Source organism: Urocampus carinirostris, chromosome 19, assembly GCF_059441175.1.
Source record: "Urocampus carinirostris isolate Australia breed hairy pipefish chromosome 19, RoL_Ucar_1.0, whole genome shotgun sequence".
In the NCBI taxonomy this organism is placed as follows: Eukaryota; Metazoa; Chordata; class Actinopteri; order Syngnathiformes; family Syngnathidae; genus Urocampus; species Urocampus carinirostris.
Window position 1 is genome coordinate 17,152,646 of NC_142367.1, and position 18,594 is coordinate 17,171,239.

Genomic DNA, 18,594 nt, shown 5'->3' on the forward strand with positions numbered 1-18,594 from the left:
TCTCCAAATTTGAAGGAAAAAACAAATGTTTTTTTAAACCACAACTTGGGCAACGATTCACAGCGGACTGAATGCATTGCATGTTCTCACCTCGATGCCTTGCATTGTGAAATGATGATTGTTGAGCCACAAAGAGATGACTTGTTTGCAGTAAATCACTGGAATAGTTGCACCAGTGCATGATGATCCACACTACAACGTGAGACTTGCCTTTTCTTGCATCCGAGAAGACTTACCCCAACAATTTTTGACTTTCGGCTTTTTGTGTTGTTTTTCGGCAGCAGGTGGACGACGTGGCACAGACGGAAGCTTCTCAGCATCTTCACCTGCAGGCCGGCGACTCTTCGGAGAAACAACAGCCCAAAAGATTACACGTCTCCAACATACCTTTTCGTTTCCGAGATCCCGACCTGCGGCAAATGTTTGGGGTAAGATGCACAATTGTATAATGGCTTATGACATAAATCTGTTCTGAGGTGGGGATCGCCAGGTGAAATTGCTGTATGGTGGGGATAGATACTCCTAAAGCGTTTCGAACAACGGTTCAGCAGAAAAAGAACATTAAAATGATCAAATAGCCGAGCAGTTACAACAAATATGTAATATACGTGTAATATACGTGTAATGGATGGATGAAGGTCTTTAAAAGTCTTAAATCTGGCTTGTTGGAACCTGCAGATTAATTGAAAACCGCCTAGTAGAAAAAAGCAAACTTGTGTAAGTACAGTGGAAGCTCGGTTCTCGACCATAATCCGTTCCAGAACCCTGTTCGAAAACCGATTTGTTCAATCACCGAAATCATTTTTCCCATTAAAAATAATGTAAATCGTTTTAATCCGTTCCAACACCCTGAATGTTTAACGTAAACATAAAGCTAACCTAGGCTAATCGAACGTTCGCGTTATCATAATCTTCCGTAGGAAAGATTACGCCAACATGAACGTGTAAAAATAAAAAAATCAGGTCGTTTACAAGTCATTTAGCCCCCGGGTCTCCACAACAAGTGGTGAGGGGTTCATTGGAAAGGGGGCTCCGTTCCAACACCCTGAATGTTGGGCTCCGTTCCAACACCCTGAATGTTTACCTTTAATGTTTAACGTGAACATAAAGCTAACACAGGCTAATCGTACGTTTGCGTTATCGTAATCTTCCGTACGAAAGATTATGCTAACATGAACGTGTAAAAAAAAAAAGGATAAAGAATAAAATTATGAATAGGATTTCTTACCTTTGTGGTGGTCAGCAGAAGGCGCAGGCAAGATCAGACACTCGCACACCTCCTTCATATTTTGCTATTATTTCTTTCTTAAATGCAATAGTTGTACGCACTACTTTTCATTTTTCACCTGTACCAACTTTGCTGCTTTCACTGACTTTCTTCGGAGGCCTACTTAGGGGCTAAAACACTTGGTACACCTATATCAAAAGCAAAACGAAGCACGTCCGCACGCGATAACAGTTGGTCAGGAAAAGAGCCATCTACACCCGTACGCCGCTCAGCATCGCATCCTAGCGTATGCACTCACGCCATACCGGCGTTCGAACTCCGATTTTTTTGACTGAACAGCGAAGCAAGAATTTCTCAAAATTTTTGGTCGGACTCTGATTTGTTCGAACTGAGAGGCGTTCGAAAACCGAGGTTTCACTGTATAGGATTTAATGACATTATTGAAAAAATGAAATTGTATCTACTTTTGGTATGATATGACTGGTACAGTGGAGTTAGTGGGTGGATGCAGAGGGAGGGAGATGGTGGAAGAAAGGTAAAACCGATTTTAGATATCCTGCTTGCAAGGATTGTCACCACCTTAGATAATTTCCATCCATCCATCCATTATCTGACCGCTTAACCTCAGTAAGGTCGCGGGGGTGCTGGAGCACATCCCAGCTATCTTCGGGCGGTGGGCAGGGGACACCCTGAACTGGTTGCCAGAGACAGACAACTCACTTGCTCATTCACACCTAGGGACAATTTGGACCGGCCAATTAACCTGAAATGCATGTTTTTAGAATGTTTGGGGAAACTATAGTGCACAGAGGAAAACCACGGAAGCACGGGGAGAACATGAAAATTCCACACAGGAAGGTTCGATCTCATGACATCAGAACTGTGCCGCTCACACGCTAACCACTACGCTGCCGTGCTGTCCCCTTAGATAACTCTTTAATTGCCTTTTCATTTTCAATAATTGACCCGATCAACGATTGGTTACAATTTGTGTGGCTTCTTCATATTTATTTTCAAATTGCAAGCTTCCTTTCCATGGTTATCATGTTTTCATGTCTCCATTTTGCATCATTGCATTGTAAGGTGAAAACAGCATAGGACAGAAATGCAGTAACCTAGGTCCTATTGCGCTTGCATGGATTTTAATAGTAGTAGTTTGTGTGACTAAGCTCATAACTCAATTTACAAATCCAGTGCTTCTAGACCTTTTTGAATCAAGGTGTCTTTTCAAAATAATTCACAAGACACACCACCTGTATGAAATATTTAAAAAGCTTTATTTTGATATGGTTATCTTTTTTATACAGAATATTGTTCCCCCCATTGAAAGAATATTACTTTTGGCAAAGGTGATTCCGATAAATAGTTCTGTCACTAATTTTATTGCCATTTTTTAATTTCATTTTTATTAGTTTGCGCTTTAGTTTTACTACATTTTCACCTTGTTTTTTTTTATTATGAAATAAAAAAGAACTGATTTGCAATAGTGTGCCACGTTTTTATTCAAAGTAATCTTTCTAGTAAAATATGGAAAATAACGATTCCATCAAACACGAACGTTGATTATAAAGCAGTCCCCGTAATCGACTCATAAGTGAATTACAAAAGCCGACATATGTCCTTTGAGCTAGTTTGCAAGCTTCCAGTCATCAAGCTAAATAATTCACGCCCTTACCTTTGCATGCCCCTTAACCCAAATTAGGCTGGCCTTATGAATCTTTTATCTCGCATGTCTGTCCTTAAGTGGTCCTCTGAAAGTCAAAGCGGGAGGTAGCGAATCTATCGTATGCTCTACTTGTCTTCACACGTGCGAATGAAACATTTTTAGGGTAGTATTTGGAGGAGGGCAAAACGTTCCTATGTTGGTACCCTCACTTATAGTCACGATCTGTGGATTGGGACCAAAAGAACAAGATCTTTTAGCGATTAAGTGAGAAGTTGGGTTATCTGCGAGGGACTCAGAATAGAACCTGTGCCCCTTCGCGTTAAGAGGAGTCGGATGGGGTAGCTCCAGCGTCTGTTCCAAAGGCCTCCAAGACGCTGTCCTGGGGAGGTATTCTGAGAATGTCCCATGGCAAGAGGACAAACCAGGACATGGTGCAGAGACTATGTCTCTAGGATGGCCCGGGAAAACAGGACTACTCCTTGGAGAGGTGTTCCAGGCATGCACACTGGCAAGAGGACTACCCAGGACAGGCAGACTATAGTCCCGTTTCCACCAAGTAGCCCATTCCTGGCATACCAAGTACTCCTTAACCAGAAACTTGAAGTTCCATGCAAGTGCCATATGTGCATGTCCACTGCGTCCTCTGGTCCTAAATAAGCCATTCAAAATAGTCGAATGACGTCGAAAAACGAGATGTTGTCTTCCTAATGTCCAGTTTGTGGCAGTAACAAAATAAAAGCAAAACGAGGGATGGGGTCTTTCTTGCGATAGGCTTTGCCACGATGCAAGTAGTGAGAAGCCCAACAATGAAATCAACCAATCAGTTTTCCGCCACTGAACTCATCAGGTTTCTCAACTGAAGAATCGAGTGGCTAGGTGGTACTCCATAGGCACTTGGGTGAATCTTTCCAAGGAACAGAATTGTTTGATGGAAAACACACCCAAAATAGTATAATACATGTAAAACTCCTCCAAAAGTTCCTGCGGTGGGTGAAAATGGGTCTTGTATTCCAAGGCTGGCCTGGGAACACCTCGAGATCCAGATGTATGAGCATGAAAAAGTCTCTGGGATATGGAGGTCTTGACTTCTTTGCTGAGGCTGGGAACGACTGGATGGACGGTATCAAGTGGTGAAACTTTCGATTCAACTTAAGATTTTGACGCTGTACATAGTGGTTACAAGCAGCCAAAAATGAGTTTCCTCTGCTCGGTTTCTGGCTTCTCCCTTGGAGATAGAGTGAGAAGCTGTTCCTCTGGGTGCAAAGGAACTACCGTTCCGGACTATAGAGCTCACCTGATTATAAGCCGCACCCACGACATTTTAAGAGGAAAACCGATTTTGTACCTACACAAGCTGCACCGGTATATAAGCCGCATGCGCCCAAGAATGTAACACAAACACAAAATTAACCCAGACACGACATTAAGTCCCGCGATTGAAACTGAATGTCCTTCATTGAAGTACACAGTCCAAAAATCACAGCCGGCAAAATGAACGGAAAATTATACCGGTACTTAAGGTTTTATGCAGACCTGCAGAGTCCGGGTCCCGTTGAAAGTAATCCAAGGAAAAAAGTGTATATTTTCAAAAGTAAGGGTGGGAAAAATATATATCCACTATTGTCCGCCGTGTCCACAAACACTCACCTTTACCGGTCCCCACATCCCGTCAGCCCGCGTTTGTTACGCCCCTTCTTTTTAATTCGTCCGTCCAAAACATATCAGAATAAGTATCCAAAATAAATACAAGTAAATACATTACAAAAATATACAGTTGCAAATACATATTATACATGGTTACACATATTTACAAAGAAAGACTGTACACCGAGAGAGTTTTCAAAGCTTTAATAATAATACTATAACTTTCATCCCAAACGGTGCCTGTGACAGGTAGCAACACGCTAGCAACACGCTCGCAACACAGTAAACGGGTCTGTTAAAAAAACATACCGTACTTGTAAAAATCACGGTAAACCGTCCTCATCTTCCTCCTTAGAACTGAAGCCATCAGTCTTCCTCAGTGTCAGAAAAAACCTTGTCATATAGACGTCGTCCCACGCTCCCATCCACTCCTGATTCTGTGCCTTCCTCTCCGTCACGCAGCAGACCGGCTTTTCGGAACCCGTTGGTGATGGTGGATTTTTTGATGCTGCCCCACGCTGTCAGGATCCCCTGGCAGACTTGCGAAAAAGTTGCCTTTTGCATGCGGCCAGTTTTAGTGAAGTTGCAGTCTTCCTCGGCGCATATATTCCACCGGTCTAAATCTTACCTTTTGTACTCGAGCGCCGCTGGCGGCCGTTGGAAAAATTACATAAATTGGCCGCATCACTGAATAAGCCGCAGGGTTGAAAGTTTGGGGAAAAAGTAGCGGCTTATAGTCCGGAATTTACGGTAGATGATGTTGATTGGGTAACTTGTCTGGATGCTCTCTGACACCTTCCCGGAGAAGTCTCCCAGACACGTCACACCGGCAAGAGGACTACCTAGGACTACTGCTGGCATGAGAATACCTCTGGATCATGTCGAAATAGCCTGACAAAGCGACCGGGGACAGGAAGGTCTGGTTTTCCCTGCTGAGATTGAAATGCTTAGATGGATAGTTTCCAAAACCACTCAGGACACGCAACCTTTGACCGATGTTTTCCGCATCCGTATAACACAAACCCGCATATTATTACAGCAACCAAACCCGGCACGATTATGAATCATTAATGAGAGGTCGGCATTTCGCATCTCTGACTCCCACGCCCACCTTCCTCTCTCGAAAACATCTGCTCCTGTGGATTCTACCGCCGCTTCCCGAGCCGTGCAGTTCTTGATGTCAGGAGGAGGCACGGCAACGGAAGGCCCCGTCAGTAGAGACGCAATTAATGGGATTCTTCAGCGAGGTTAAAAGGGAGTTTATCCTCATTAGGTGTATACGGGGTGACAGCAGCATTGAGGGGTGCCGGAGTGTGTGTGTTTGGATTTGTGTATTCTCCAGCAGCGCCGGTTCTCCGTATTTCCTCCCGGCAGTCTCCAGTCACTTAACCAATTCTCCCAGGCACTGAACACTAGACCACAATTAACCAATGATGGCATCAGACTGTTTGAAAGGAACTGTAGACTGGTGAAGGAGAATGGGGAGAGACAGTCCCGTTGAGTAGAAAGTCACAAACAGTTACGAAAGGAAAGGATAGGAATTACCTGTAAAATCGGTGCCACGGAACGGTACACAAATCCTATTCAACGGGAAAGTAGGAAGTTCTTTGTACAGATTGTTATTATATTTATTTTATTTTTTGGGATTCCATCCTGACAATCCAGCAGACCACTATAATCAGTATCTCACTGTGGCAAGAAGTGGTACTCTTCCATAGGAATTTGTAATACTTACCGACAATATACGGAATTCCTTCCCACAATGCCTTTCATTCTTTTTGTTCAGTTGAGAATCTTGTATGCCTTGTGAAGACCTTTAGAGTGCAATAACATACTATATTTATTAGCTATGAGTCCTAAGACTTGCAGGAATGCCAAAGAGAGAAGCAATTATTGATTCTTCCCATTGTTTAATAAAATACCAGGTTACATTGAATTCAGAATCAACATGTATATTCAACAATTGAGAAAAAAGGAAGAAACCTATGATGATCCTGTTGCCTTGACAGTCTAAACACATTTCAAAATAATTCCTTCAGCCTATTTATTATTTGCAAATTAGTATATATTCCATCAATTGTACTGAACAACAATAACAGTGCTAACCATGCAAACAAAGCTCGCAGATGTCAAGAAATATGAAGAAAACACCTGCATCGTACCCAATCAACTACCTGGATTCTTATTTAGGGTAAAGAGACTACTAAAGCAAAGATGTTTTCTAAGGGCATAGCAATCTTCATAAGTGGAAGTTTTAAAATCAATTTCAACTTAAATCCACCACCTTCTCTCCCCATTGCATCCAACCGCAAACTCCCCTTTACCAGCTCAATTCCTGTCACACCAAAGAAAGATCAAATTTCATTTTTCCTCTACATGTATATTAATTTGTAATGTTAGATGTGCATATAAAATCAATGTACATATAAGTTGTTCTTAATATATACTATTTTGCTACTAATGTTTAACAGTTTTTCCATGAACGCATGAGCTGGTAAGTTTCTATCCTCCACCATTCGACAATTAATGTTGTATCCCAAGGGTCTACTGTATAACGTAACTAGGGCCATCAATATTTGTCATTTCTTAATAAACTGGAAGTTATACGTATGTTGGAAATATAGACAAGAACAGTCAGTCCTGCTGAGTGGTTGCTTAGCTGCAGAATTTTTCCCCGAGCTGGCAAAGGTGGTTACCGTAAAATATGTCTGGGTGTACCCCCTCACTTTCATAGATTTCAAGTCAAGTCATGTTTATTTATGACGCCCTTAATCACAAGGAGTCTCAAAGGGCGCCACAGACCACAGATTATTTATTACAAACTACAGACTATTATGACACCATCCCCTGATCTAAAACTTACACGAGGGCAAGGAAAAACTCAAAAACCTTAACATAAGTAAAATGAAGAAACTTGGAGAAGGGACCAAATATGAGGTAATCCCTTTTCCAGGATGACCAGGCTGCAACGGATGTTGCAATAACAAATAATACACAAAAATTGGCAACATAAAATATGAGTCATTCAAAAACTATAGAATAGAAGTGTATTTCAAGCCTAGATTTAAACAGTTCCACTGAGGTTGCAGATCCAATCTCAGGCAATGATCCAATTGTAAACAGAAACATCTTAGTCCAACTTTCCGAATGCATTGGTTAGGTAAGCTCTCTTATTTTCAGATCACTAGTGCATGTATATGCTTTTGAGTAATCAAATTACTTGTGTTCATGCAGTTTCCCTAATCTGGGACATTTTTATGCAAAGAATTGTGGGACTTGTAGTCTAGAGATGAATGGAACACTCAAACTCTGGCTGACTCGCTAGAAAAGCCTCTCGTGAATTGGTTGATATTTCTGCAATATTTCCGTTTTATTTCCTGCCCCTACAGTGAAAATCGCCATGGAGTCTTTTCTACATAGTGGATAAAACAGTTGCATGCATCCATATATAGTGTAAGCGTTGGATTTTGCAAATCTTGTAGACACGTGAAACACAGCAATGGAGCTCCCATTTGGAGAATACGTTGCAGGAAATGATGTCACTATGGTCACAGTGAGGTGTCACGGCGGGTGGGTGGTTATCGCAGAGGGTCAGGGTTCAAGTCCAGCTACCGCAGCCTCCCCGTGTGGAGTTTGCATGTTCTCCCCGTCCTGTTTCCTCCCACATTCCAAAAACCTGCATTTGGCCAGTCCAAATTGTCCCTCGTTGTGTATGAGCAAGTCAGTTGTTTAGCTGGCAACCAGCTCAGGGTGTCCCCTGCCCACTGCCCGAGTATAGATGAGATGGGCTCCAGCACCCCCGCGACCCTACTGAGGATAAGCGGTGCAGAAAATGAATGGATGGATAGTCACAGTGATTGTTATTCGTCTCCAAAATATATATCAAATGCATTTTTTCTTTTATTAAAAAAAGTTAACATTAGAGATTTCAGGAAAAAACTGAAGAACTCCCATTCACCTAAATTGCGATGTGTGAGCAAGCAGACACAAATCTATTACAGTTCCACTCCAGGAGCGCCGCGATGCAAACAAAGGCAATAAGCGCGGCATTACGGCAAATGGAATTCTGACTCATCACGGCCAAAGTTGTAATAGAAAAGCATTATGAGAGCATTAAACTGAGCCGCATAAAGCGGTTCAATCAAAGGCGAGTCCCCGGACTTGTTTGTGATGTTATAAAGTAAACATAACATCCAAATGCAAAATATAACGTCGTGATTTTCAATCGAACATCATCATTAAGAAAGCATGAGATGCATTTGTAATCACGTGAAAACATTTGGGAGGATATCATCGGGTCAGGGAAGCTGATTTTTTCATTGAAATGGTCACTGCACATATACTGTACAGTCATGGTTTAAAGAATTATTTACAACCTCTTTATTAATTCAGTCATTTATAACTTTTTCAATCATATACAGTATATTGTCATAATTAAGTTCTTGATTTATTCATTTATTGCATCGTAATTATTTGACTTCTTGATTTATTACTCCATCCAGTCGACATTATCCAGCTTCCTCCATTGTTGCAGTTGTGTTTTATTCTGTAGTCAGAAAATGACTTTGAAAGTTATCAGTTCTTGTTAAAACAAATCTAAAAATTGGGGGGCAGTTTTGCAGTGGAAAATTTCCCCGACCACTCGTTTATGTTCCGTTTTCCTTAAAGTTTAGGTTTTGTTTTGACCCATGGACCACCCTCTCAGAATTAAAGGGATTGTCAGTCTTTTTTACTTAGCGCTTTTGAATTTTATGGCTGTTTTAATGTCTTCAGTAACGTAATCCGAATACTATAATATTACATTAATAACGTAACTTGATTACTTTCAATTGCGTTTAGGGTTACTCCAATACCAAATATGCTCATAATAAAAATAATCTAAATGTGAAAAATATGACAACATTTTGCTTAACATAAATGAAAAATGTAACTGTGGGGGGGACCTGAGAGTAAGCACACTGACTCGTCTGTGTGGAATGAATGAGACGGCTGAGAGAGAGGTACAAACATACATGGAGAAAGCAAACAAAACTAATGCGAACAAGAATAAGTCTAAAAGTGGTAAAACCAACGCACACTGGACTTTCAAATTGTCCCTAAGTGTGCAATAAAAATATCTCATCTCATTGGCTACACCGCTTATCCTCAGTAGGGTCGCGGGGGTGCTGGAGCCCATCCCAGCAATCATCGGGCAGTGGGCAGGGGACACCCCGAACCGATTGCCAGCCAATCGCAGGGCACATGGGGACAGACAACTCACTCACTCATTCACACCTAGGGACAATTTGGACGCAATAAAAATATAATTTTCATAAAATTGTACTCCTGGAAATGAATCTCTTTCAAAATATTACTGTAATTGAATTACTTTTTTCTCTTACTGTAATAGAATACAAGTTTCCCCCCAATTACATTACGTCGTTACATTTATTCCATTACTCCCCAAGCCTGTACATAAGTAATGAATTTGTGATCATACCGATCAATAACTAATGTTTTTTCCTGATAAATATATCACTTGTACAAGGAAAAGATCGTTAAATAGTTAAATGATTTAAAACTAGATTAAATATATCATAAGGGTCACAAAACTGTCCATTTTGGGTACGATTGAGCAGTGACGTGCGGCCATGGGAATAAATTATTAGTGTTAAATGGTTATACAGATTCTGTGTTAAATTCTTTCTTTTTTAACATAACAATTTTTGTTTTTGTTTAAAATTGCCGAATTTTCACATAATACAAATATCATCAATAAAATGATTATGTAGCATTTATTCAGATCAGGGGTCAGTCTGTAGTTTGCACTAGTCAGTGCAACCCTTTAAGACTCCTTGTGATTAAGGGCTATACGAATACACATGACTTGACTTGACTACCTCATTTGTGCCTGGAATATTCTGTAATAAAAACCTCAACCGAACTGCTCTTGATTTGCCCAGTCTTTCATCCTATAACCCGGATTTAAACAAATGAAATGAAATGATCTGCATTTATATAGCGCTCTTCAAGTCAATGACTTCCCAAAGCGCTTTACATTGTGCTTCACATTTCCCAATAGCGGCCGTGCTGCCATGTAAGGCGCTAACCTGCTTATCAGGGTATTGGGGGTTCAGTGTCTTACCCAAGGACACTTTGACATGTAACACGGACAATACGAAGAAAACGCATTTCCCCTCAACAGCAGGAGTCTTGGACGAAAAAAAAGGCTGCCATGCATTTCCTTGAAACCTTACGAGTTGAGATGCAGGACTACCGTCCCTTGAGAATTGGCCGTGTTTAATTAATAAACAGGCACTTAGTGAGGCGACCGCAAGAGGGTCCTTACTGTCGCCATCCCAGAGGTAGAGACCGTAAATGAGTCATTAGATACTCAACACACATTTACAGCATGTGAGTGTGGATTTGTGGTAATAGCGTTTTAATGACACCTACACCTGCCTAATCACCTGTTCAGGAGCCTTCCGGCATTCCAGGTAACCCAGCAATCTCAGCACGGGAATTCTTTTAAATGCCTTCTGTCCAAAACCCCCTTCTCATTTTCCTTGCCAATTATCCCACAAGGCTCCATTCTCAGCTTTCTCGACATCCGCCGAAATCGCCTAATTTACGCTAGCATATCATCGGAGTTGCCCGAAATGGGTTTTGCAATTATTGAATACGGTCTGTTGAGGAGGTTCAGAAGTATTGTCTGGTTGGAGAGGAACATGTACGTGTCCGGTTAGGCAGTCTGAGATGCTTGGTGATGGAAAGACCCTGGAAGGTTTTATTTTTTTGTCAAAAATGGTGCCGATGTCAATGCTGATGTTGTCGCTCAAGGAAATGGCAACAATTTCGTAGGGTTTAAAAAGCTTTTAGCTCGCCCCCCTTTTTAGGAAGTGGTGAGGGTCCAGGATCTGATGGTTGAAGGATTTTATACATTTGACTATAAGGGATTTTATACGATTGAATACAAATTACATTTATTGAGTACAATGAAGATTTTCAATGACAGGTCATGCCGCTCCAAATGCAGAATATTTTGATACTATGACGGAGGACGGCAGGCTATGTTTTGAGAACAAGGCCCTGATGACATAGAACCGCTCGGCGTTGTTATGAGTTTTTCCAGACATCGAGGCGAGGTGGTGGAGGCGTGCAGCCCACGTGGGGGCTTCCCTGGTACGCCCATGGGAGGAGCCGGCACACCAGCTTGCGGAAAAACGTGGGCCGAGAGAAGAAAGCAGGAGAACGAGAGAGAAAAAGGCTTCCCAGAGACTCCGACACTAATTCCACTAATTCGGCCATATTCAATGGAGTTTACTTAGTTAAATTGTTTAAGGAAATTAAATCTGCCCCTGTGTGGAAATGCTGGTCCCTTGTCCATCTTTTCCATCAAGAAACGAGCGCACATTGTTAGGTGAATGTAGGTTGTGTTTGATTAATGGAGTCAAATAACTAATTCGAACAATTTGGTAAACGGTACATTTTAATATTTATTTCTTAACATGGTCTAAATGGAACATGTCTGGGTTCTGATCACGTTTCTGAGACCTCACCATGATTTGTTGCCTCTGTCAATTACCAAATAGGTCAATACTAAAGGAAGAACTTTGAGTCTTAAGATTATTTTTGGTGGTTCCATGACTCTGAAAAACTAAAAGCAGAGATGAGGGACATGTTGGGGATTAGAAGTGAGTGCAGTGTGAAAAGGGGTAAAGGTTTGATGTTCTACTTTAAATTTCAGCCAGCGGTTTTGGGTGTCAGAAACCCGTGACAATCGTTCCAAGACTTTAATGTCAGCCTTCCGGGGTGGCAAGTTACAACGGTGTTTTCCGACCGATGCTTGCGGTTGGCAATCAATTCCAAGGTAGCTCTTTATTGTTCTCCTCAAATTGATGTACAACAATTCACTATAGCTCCGTCAAAAGAGACCGGCGGCCTGATGCCACTGTCAAACCTTAGTACTGGTTATAGTGGCCGAGAGCTTGACCGTTTTCTTTTTTTTCGGACTGTAAAGATTTTCTTCAGAAACTTTGCAAAGTATTGCCAAGCTTGGAGGTCCTGGTTTTACTTAACCTCTGATATAAGTAGCGGTGTGACACTGATTTTGCATCATCTTTCAGTTCTTGGTTATTTTTGACCTGTCTTAAAAGCTTGGAACCACGTCCCTTGGAGCGCGTTACTCTGCGCTGGTCCTGAAATGGATAAAAAGAACATGTTGGAGTCATCGTCTGTAAGAAGTATTTGGAGTTGAGAAAGATGACGTCATTAGGGAAATTGAAATAGTGCCAAAAGCAGGACTGGTTAGAGAAGGCTAATCCAAAAAAGACGTTGTGTCAAGGTCCAGCACGCTACCGTCCTCCAAAGGACATCAACAAGCAGAATAGAACTGTAGGACCCCAGAACAGTTCCTCATCACCTGCACCTGACTCTAATCAGAACCCAGGTTTAAAGAATTTTTCAGATTGTTGTTTGCCTTTGATGTTCCGGATACCTGGGTATACCTGTTCTCCATTCTTTCTGGACTTCCTGGACTTTGCAAACCGTTTTTTCCATCCGATTTTCTCTCCCTTCTACGTTTTGTTGATTCACTGTTACCCAAAATAAACTAATTTAGTTAGTGTGTCTGCACTTGGGTTTGCCTCAACAGAATACAAAACCTTTGTTAGCATATGATAGCGCTTTAAAATGAGTCTTTAAAGAAACTATCCTATAATTTTAAGCCCTTTAAAACGAAAGTATTTGCATTGTAGTTGATACATGCCCAGTGGTTTTCACAAGGTGGTAAGAGTCAAACAAGTGTGCTTGGATCATCACATATAGGACATTGGTGTGGACCCTATCGCAGACACACATGCTTTTTGAGAAAAAGTTAACCGGAGCAAATTTAATTAACAGAACCTTTTCCTCATTTAGGAGGAACGGAGAAAATGATAAACAAAACATAGTCCAGAAAAAAATCAATGGATCCATCAACGGGTATTGAAGGGTCACATAAGCAAGCAGGAATATCAAAAAGGCAAGCTACAATCTGACAGCTTCTGCTGTCGGCACAGTCCTTAGATACCCCTGCCTTGATTAGAATCAGGTGCATGTAATGATGATCCGGGTTTAGGCTCCTCCAGTCTGGCTGTATGTTGGGACCCTCTGGAGGAAGGTGGTGTGTTGGATCCTCACACAATATGTCCAAATAAAAGTGGATTAACCTGATTAACTTTTCTTTAAATTGCATTCCCGCCCACTGCCCGAAGATAGCTGTGATGGGCTCCAGCACCCCCGGGACCCTACTGAGGATAAGCGGTGCAGATAATGGATGGATGAAGGTCTTTAAAAGTCTTAAATCTGGCTTGTTGGAACCTGAAGAATAATTTAAAACCGCCTAGTAGAAAAAAGCAAACTTGTGTAAGTACAGTGGAACCTCGGTTCTCGACCATAATCCGTTCCAGAACCCTGTTCGAAAACGGATTTGTTCGATCACCGAAATCATTTTTCCCATTAAAAATAATGTAAATTGTTTTAATCCGTGCCAACACCCTGAATGTTTACCTTGAATGTTTAACGTAAACTGAAGCTAACCCAGGCTAATCGTATGTCCGCGTTATCGTAATCTTCCGTACGAAAGATTAAGCTAACGTGAAAGTTTAAAAATAAAAAATCAGGTCGTATACAAGTCATTTAGCACCCGGGTCTCCACAACAAGTGATGAGCGGTTCATTGGAAAGGGGGCTCCGTTCCAACACCCTGAATGTTGGGCTCCGTTCCAACACCCTGAATTTACCTTGAATGTTTAACGTAAACTTAAAGCTATCCCAGGCTAATCGTACGTTCGCGTTATCCAAATCTTCCGTACGAAAGATTACGCTAACATGAACGTGTAAAAATAAAAAAAAGGATAAAGAAAATAATTATGGATAGGATTTCTTACCTTTGTGGTGGTCAGCAGAAGGCGCAGGCAAGATCAGACACTCGCACACCTCCTTCATATTTTGCTATTATTTCTTTCTTAAATGCAATAGTTGTACGCACTACTTTTCTTTTTTCACCCGTAGCAACTTTGCTGCTTGCACCGACTTTCTTCAGAGGCATAATAAGAGGCTAAAACACCCGTAAGCCGCTAAGCATCGCACCCTAGCGTACGCACTCACTCATTACCGGCGTTCGAACTCTGATTTTTTTGACCGAACAGCAAAGCAAGAATTTCTCGAAATTTTTGGTCGGACTCCGATTTGTTAGAACTGAGAGGCGTTCGAAAAGCGAGGTTCCTCTGTAGTGTCTTAAAGGATTTTATTACAAAAATTGCCAAGAAGGTTGAGAAGACCAAAGTATGAGATCCAACCTCAAAAAATCTAGAAACCCCTTTACTGGATGCAGAAAATCTTCGACCAGGGTTTGACAAACTCCCATTAGCCGTATTCTCAGATGGTCCATCTGTCGTCATTCTGACCTTTCAAAAAACAATAACAATGACAAAAACGCACCTGAGGTAAATAAAATGCCCATTTTCAAATGTCGTCCTCAAAACAAAAGAAGAAGGCTTGGAGATCCAGATAAATGCCTCGTAATTGCGTAGTAGCGCTCCGCTGACTCCATCTGGCGAGCTCGTCCAAGCAACGCTAACTTGAAGACATTGATGGAGAAGCGTTGCTCAACAGCGCAGCACTGCACTTGAATGTGGATGGCACGTATATAAATTACGACAGGGAAACCTGCTGTTCGGATTGAAAACTCGGCAGCGTGTTCACTCGAGTGTCATACGCCCCGTTCGGATTATTTGTCAGCATTCCTTTGGCCAAATCGACTAACTTTTATAAAACGCTACGTTATACATAGCCTGTCAAAACAAAAGAATAGACTTTCATCCTCCTTGTTTTATAACCCTATCTTCTCTGTTCCTTATCTTCTTGGTTTCTTTACCTCACTGTGAATGTGTGAAACTGGAGTGTCATGCCCAATTTCGTTGTCACAATAGGTTAACCCATTTTGTAACTATGACAATAAAGGTATATTCTATTCTACTCTATTCTATTCTCATTTCATATTGAGTCCAAGGCTAAGTAGCTTGGTGCTACCTACGCTTACAAGCTAGCAACATTTTTCTTCTCAGTTTTTTGTTGGTCCTAAAGGTAGTTTCAAATTATCATACCTGTCAACCTCCAGGGCTCCATGCCCTTACAAACTGTCGTATTTTCCCTTACAAAATACAAAATAATCTTACACCATATTTTTTTTCAAATGTGTTTATGTAGTTTAACATGTTATATTGTGTTTCGTTATATCATATATATTGTTAAATAACATTTTGTTGTGAGATACTGAGTTGCTCGACATTATCTCATCTCATTAGCCGTACCGCTTATCCTCATTAGGGTCGCGGGGGGGCTGGAGCCCATCCCAGCTATATCCAGGCAGTGGGCAGGGGACACCCTCAACTGGTTGCCAGCCAATCGCAGGGCACACAGGGACAGACAACTCATTCGCTCATCCACACCTAGGGACAATTTGGACCGGCCAATTCACCTGAAATGCATGTTTTTGGAATGTGGGAGGAAACCGTAGTGCCCGGAGGAAACCCACGCGAGCATGGGGACCACATACAAACTCCGCACAGGAAGTCTGGAGCTGGATTTTTTGAACCCACGCAGGAGGTTCCCAAGACATGAACTGTGCCGCACAAGCGCTAACCACTGCGCCGCCGTGGTTTATTATTAAAAAAAGTTCAAAGATGAAGTAGCTTGGACATTCACTGTGGATGGAAAAATGCATGCAAATATGATTAAGTAGAATAATACATTTTCTTATTCAAATTATGAATTTATTTTCTGCATTAAATTATTGTTGGTAATATACTGATTAAAGGGATAACTGCAAACCTGTCTTTTTTCATTTTCTCCTTTTATACTTCCTTTTTTTTATTAACCTCTATATACAGCATCATAATTCGTAATATAATGCATCAAAGCAAGTGAGCCGTTTGAGAGCCGGCTCTTTAATGAGTTGAGCCGAAAAAGCCGGGTCTCTAAAAAGAGACGGACTTCCTTTCACTACACAACTACCACGGAATGATGCATGATGGAAAATCCCCAGGCAACAGACACATATGCACAGTAGCATCAAACCGCTCGTTTCGTTTGCAACGGAAAAAAAAGATACCGAGATAGAGGCTACCGCGGTGAACTCGTTTACTGTTTACCGTAAATTCCGGACTATAGAGCGCACCTGATTATAAGCCGCACCCACCACATTTTGAGAGGAAAACCGATTTTGTACATACACAACCCGCTACCGTATATAAGCCGCATGCTCCCACATTTAAACATGTAACACAAACACAAAATTAACCCAAACCCGACTTCAAGTACCGCGATTGAAACTAAATGTCCTTCATCAAAGTCCACAGTCCAAAAATCACAGCCGGCAAAATGAACGGAAAATGATACTTAAGGTTTGATGCAGACCTGCAGAGTCCGGGTCCCGTTGAAAGTAATCCAAGGAAAAAAGTGTATATTTCCAAAGGTAATGGTGGGAAAAATATATCAGATGAACACATTTACTCACGCAACTCCTTTTTCTTTAACCAACTTTTTACCCCCTCTTCTTTCCTTGTCTGTCCCTCACCTTTAGGGGTCCCCACTTAGACTCGGCACCCCGCGTTTGTTCCGCCCCTCATTTTTCCTTCATCCATGCAAAACATATCAGAATAAGTGTCTAAAATAAATACATTACAAAAAAATACAGTTGCAAGTACATATTATACATGGTTACACATATTTACAAAGAAAGACGGTACACCGAGAGAGTTTTCAAAGCTTTAATAATAATAATATAGCTTTGACAGGGCAGTTAATGGTAGCAACACTCGAGCGCCGCTGGCGGCCGTTAGAAAAATGACATAAATTGGCCGCATCACTGAATAGGCCGCAGGGTTGAAAGTTAGGGGAAAAAAGTAGCGGCTTATAGTCCGGAATTTACGGTATTTTAACATTTTGTTTTTTTGTAGCAAAACTTCTCAACATAACTTCTCTCTTCAGCTCTTATTTCTTGGTCCAGAAACGGACGGTGTTCGCAATTTTTACGAGGGGGACATTTTAATTGCAACTTTCTCACTTCTTCTCATTCATTTCCAAACTGTCGGTATGTGGCAGTTCCCATTTGACACAAAACGAAGCCATGTCCAAGGTTGTCGGTGTTGTTGATCTTCCGCTGGGAACTAGCAAAGAAAACGGCTGGACAAAATTGCTTTTTCGGTTTTCCGCAACTAGTTTTTTTGCCGGGGCGAGTCCGAGACACAGAACAACAACGTTGCCATCCGAAAGGATTTCTAAGAAACCCTAATTTCCGGAGGTGGAGCCGTGACCTTGCCTTAGCGCTGTTGTTCGGACCATCTTTATGTATTTATTGAAATCAACTCTGATTCAAGGTCTATTTATGCACAACGCAAGGCTGAGGATTACCATACCGGCCTGCAAGGTCGGCGATCAAAGAGAACTCGAGACGACACATTTTTGCTCCGATACGCTCGTAATGTGAGCAGGATCATTTAAAAAAAATTAGGCTTTTAACCGAATCAGATAAAAAAAAATATAAACATTTCAGGCCATGAATTGACTCTCAATGTGCTGTTTAAAATACTTAATGTACTATAATCCTAAAACATCAAAAACTGACACGCACAACGATTTAATTGAAATATAAACAATATGATGATATGGCAAGACACAGATTAACCATGTGAGGAAAGAGACCTGAGGTAGGCTCATGCACACTGATGACAGTGGCAACCGATAGCAATTTCTGTAGGTTGTCTTTGCAACCTTGTGAATCTAAATGGCAAATGGTCTGCATTTCTATAGCGCTTTTCAAGTCAATGAAGACCTCCCAAAGAGCTTTACAATGTGCTTCAACAATTCAAACAAGAGTACGTCATTATACTAAGCAAAAATCATCATTCAAGTAATCACAGTATATTTTTTTTTAAGTACTGTAAATTCCGGACTATAAGCTGCTACTTTTTTCCCAAATGTTCAGCCCTGCGGCTTATTCAGTGAAGCGGCTAATTTATGAAATTTTTCTAACG

The 18,594-nt window shown here is 41.3% G+C and overlaps 1 protein-coding gene across 5 annotated transcripts in view; it reads left to right on the forward strand.

Annotated features, from left to right (window-relative positions):
• The window catches only part of rbfox3a (RNA binding fox-1 homolog 3a), a 537,286-nt gene that overhangs the window by 469,429 nt on the left and 49,263 nt on the right, over window positions 1–18,594 (forward strand). For all 5 annotated transcript variants that reach the window (XM_088322988.1, XM_088322991.1, XM_088322992.1 and 2 more), the window contains one exon: window positions 282–428. In XM_088322988.1, the coding sequence (XP_088179114.1) occupies window positions 282–428 (147 nt within the window). The remainder of the gene's footprint in view (window positions 1–281; window positions 429–18,594) is intronic.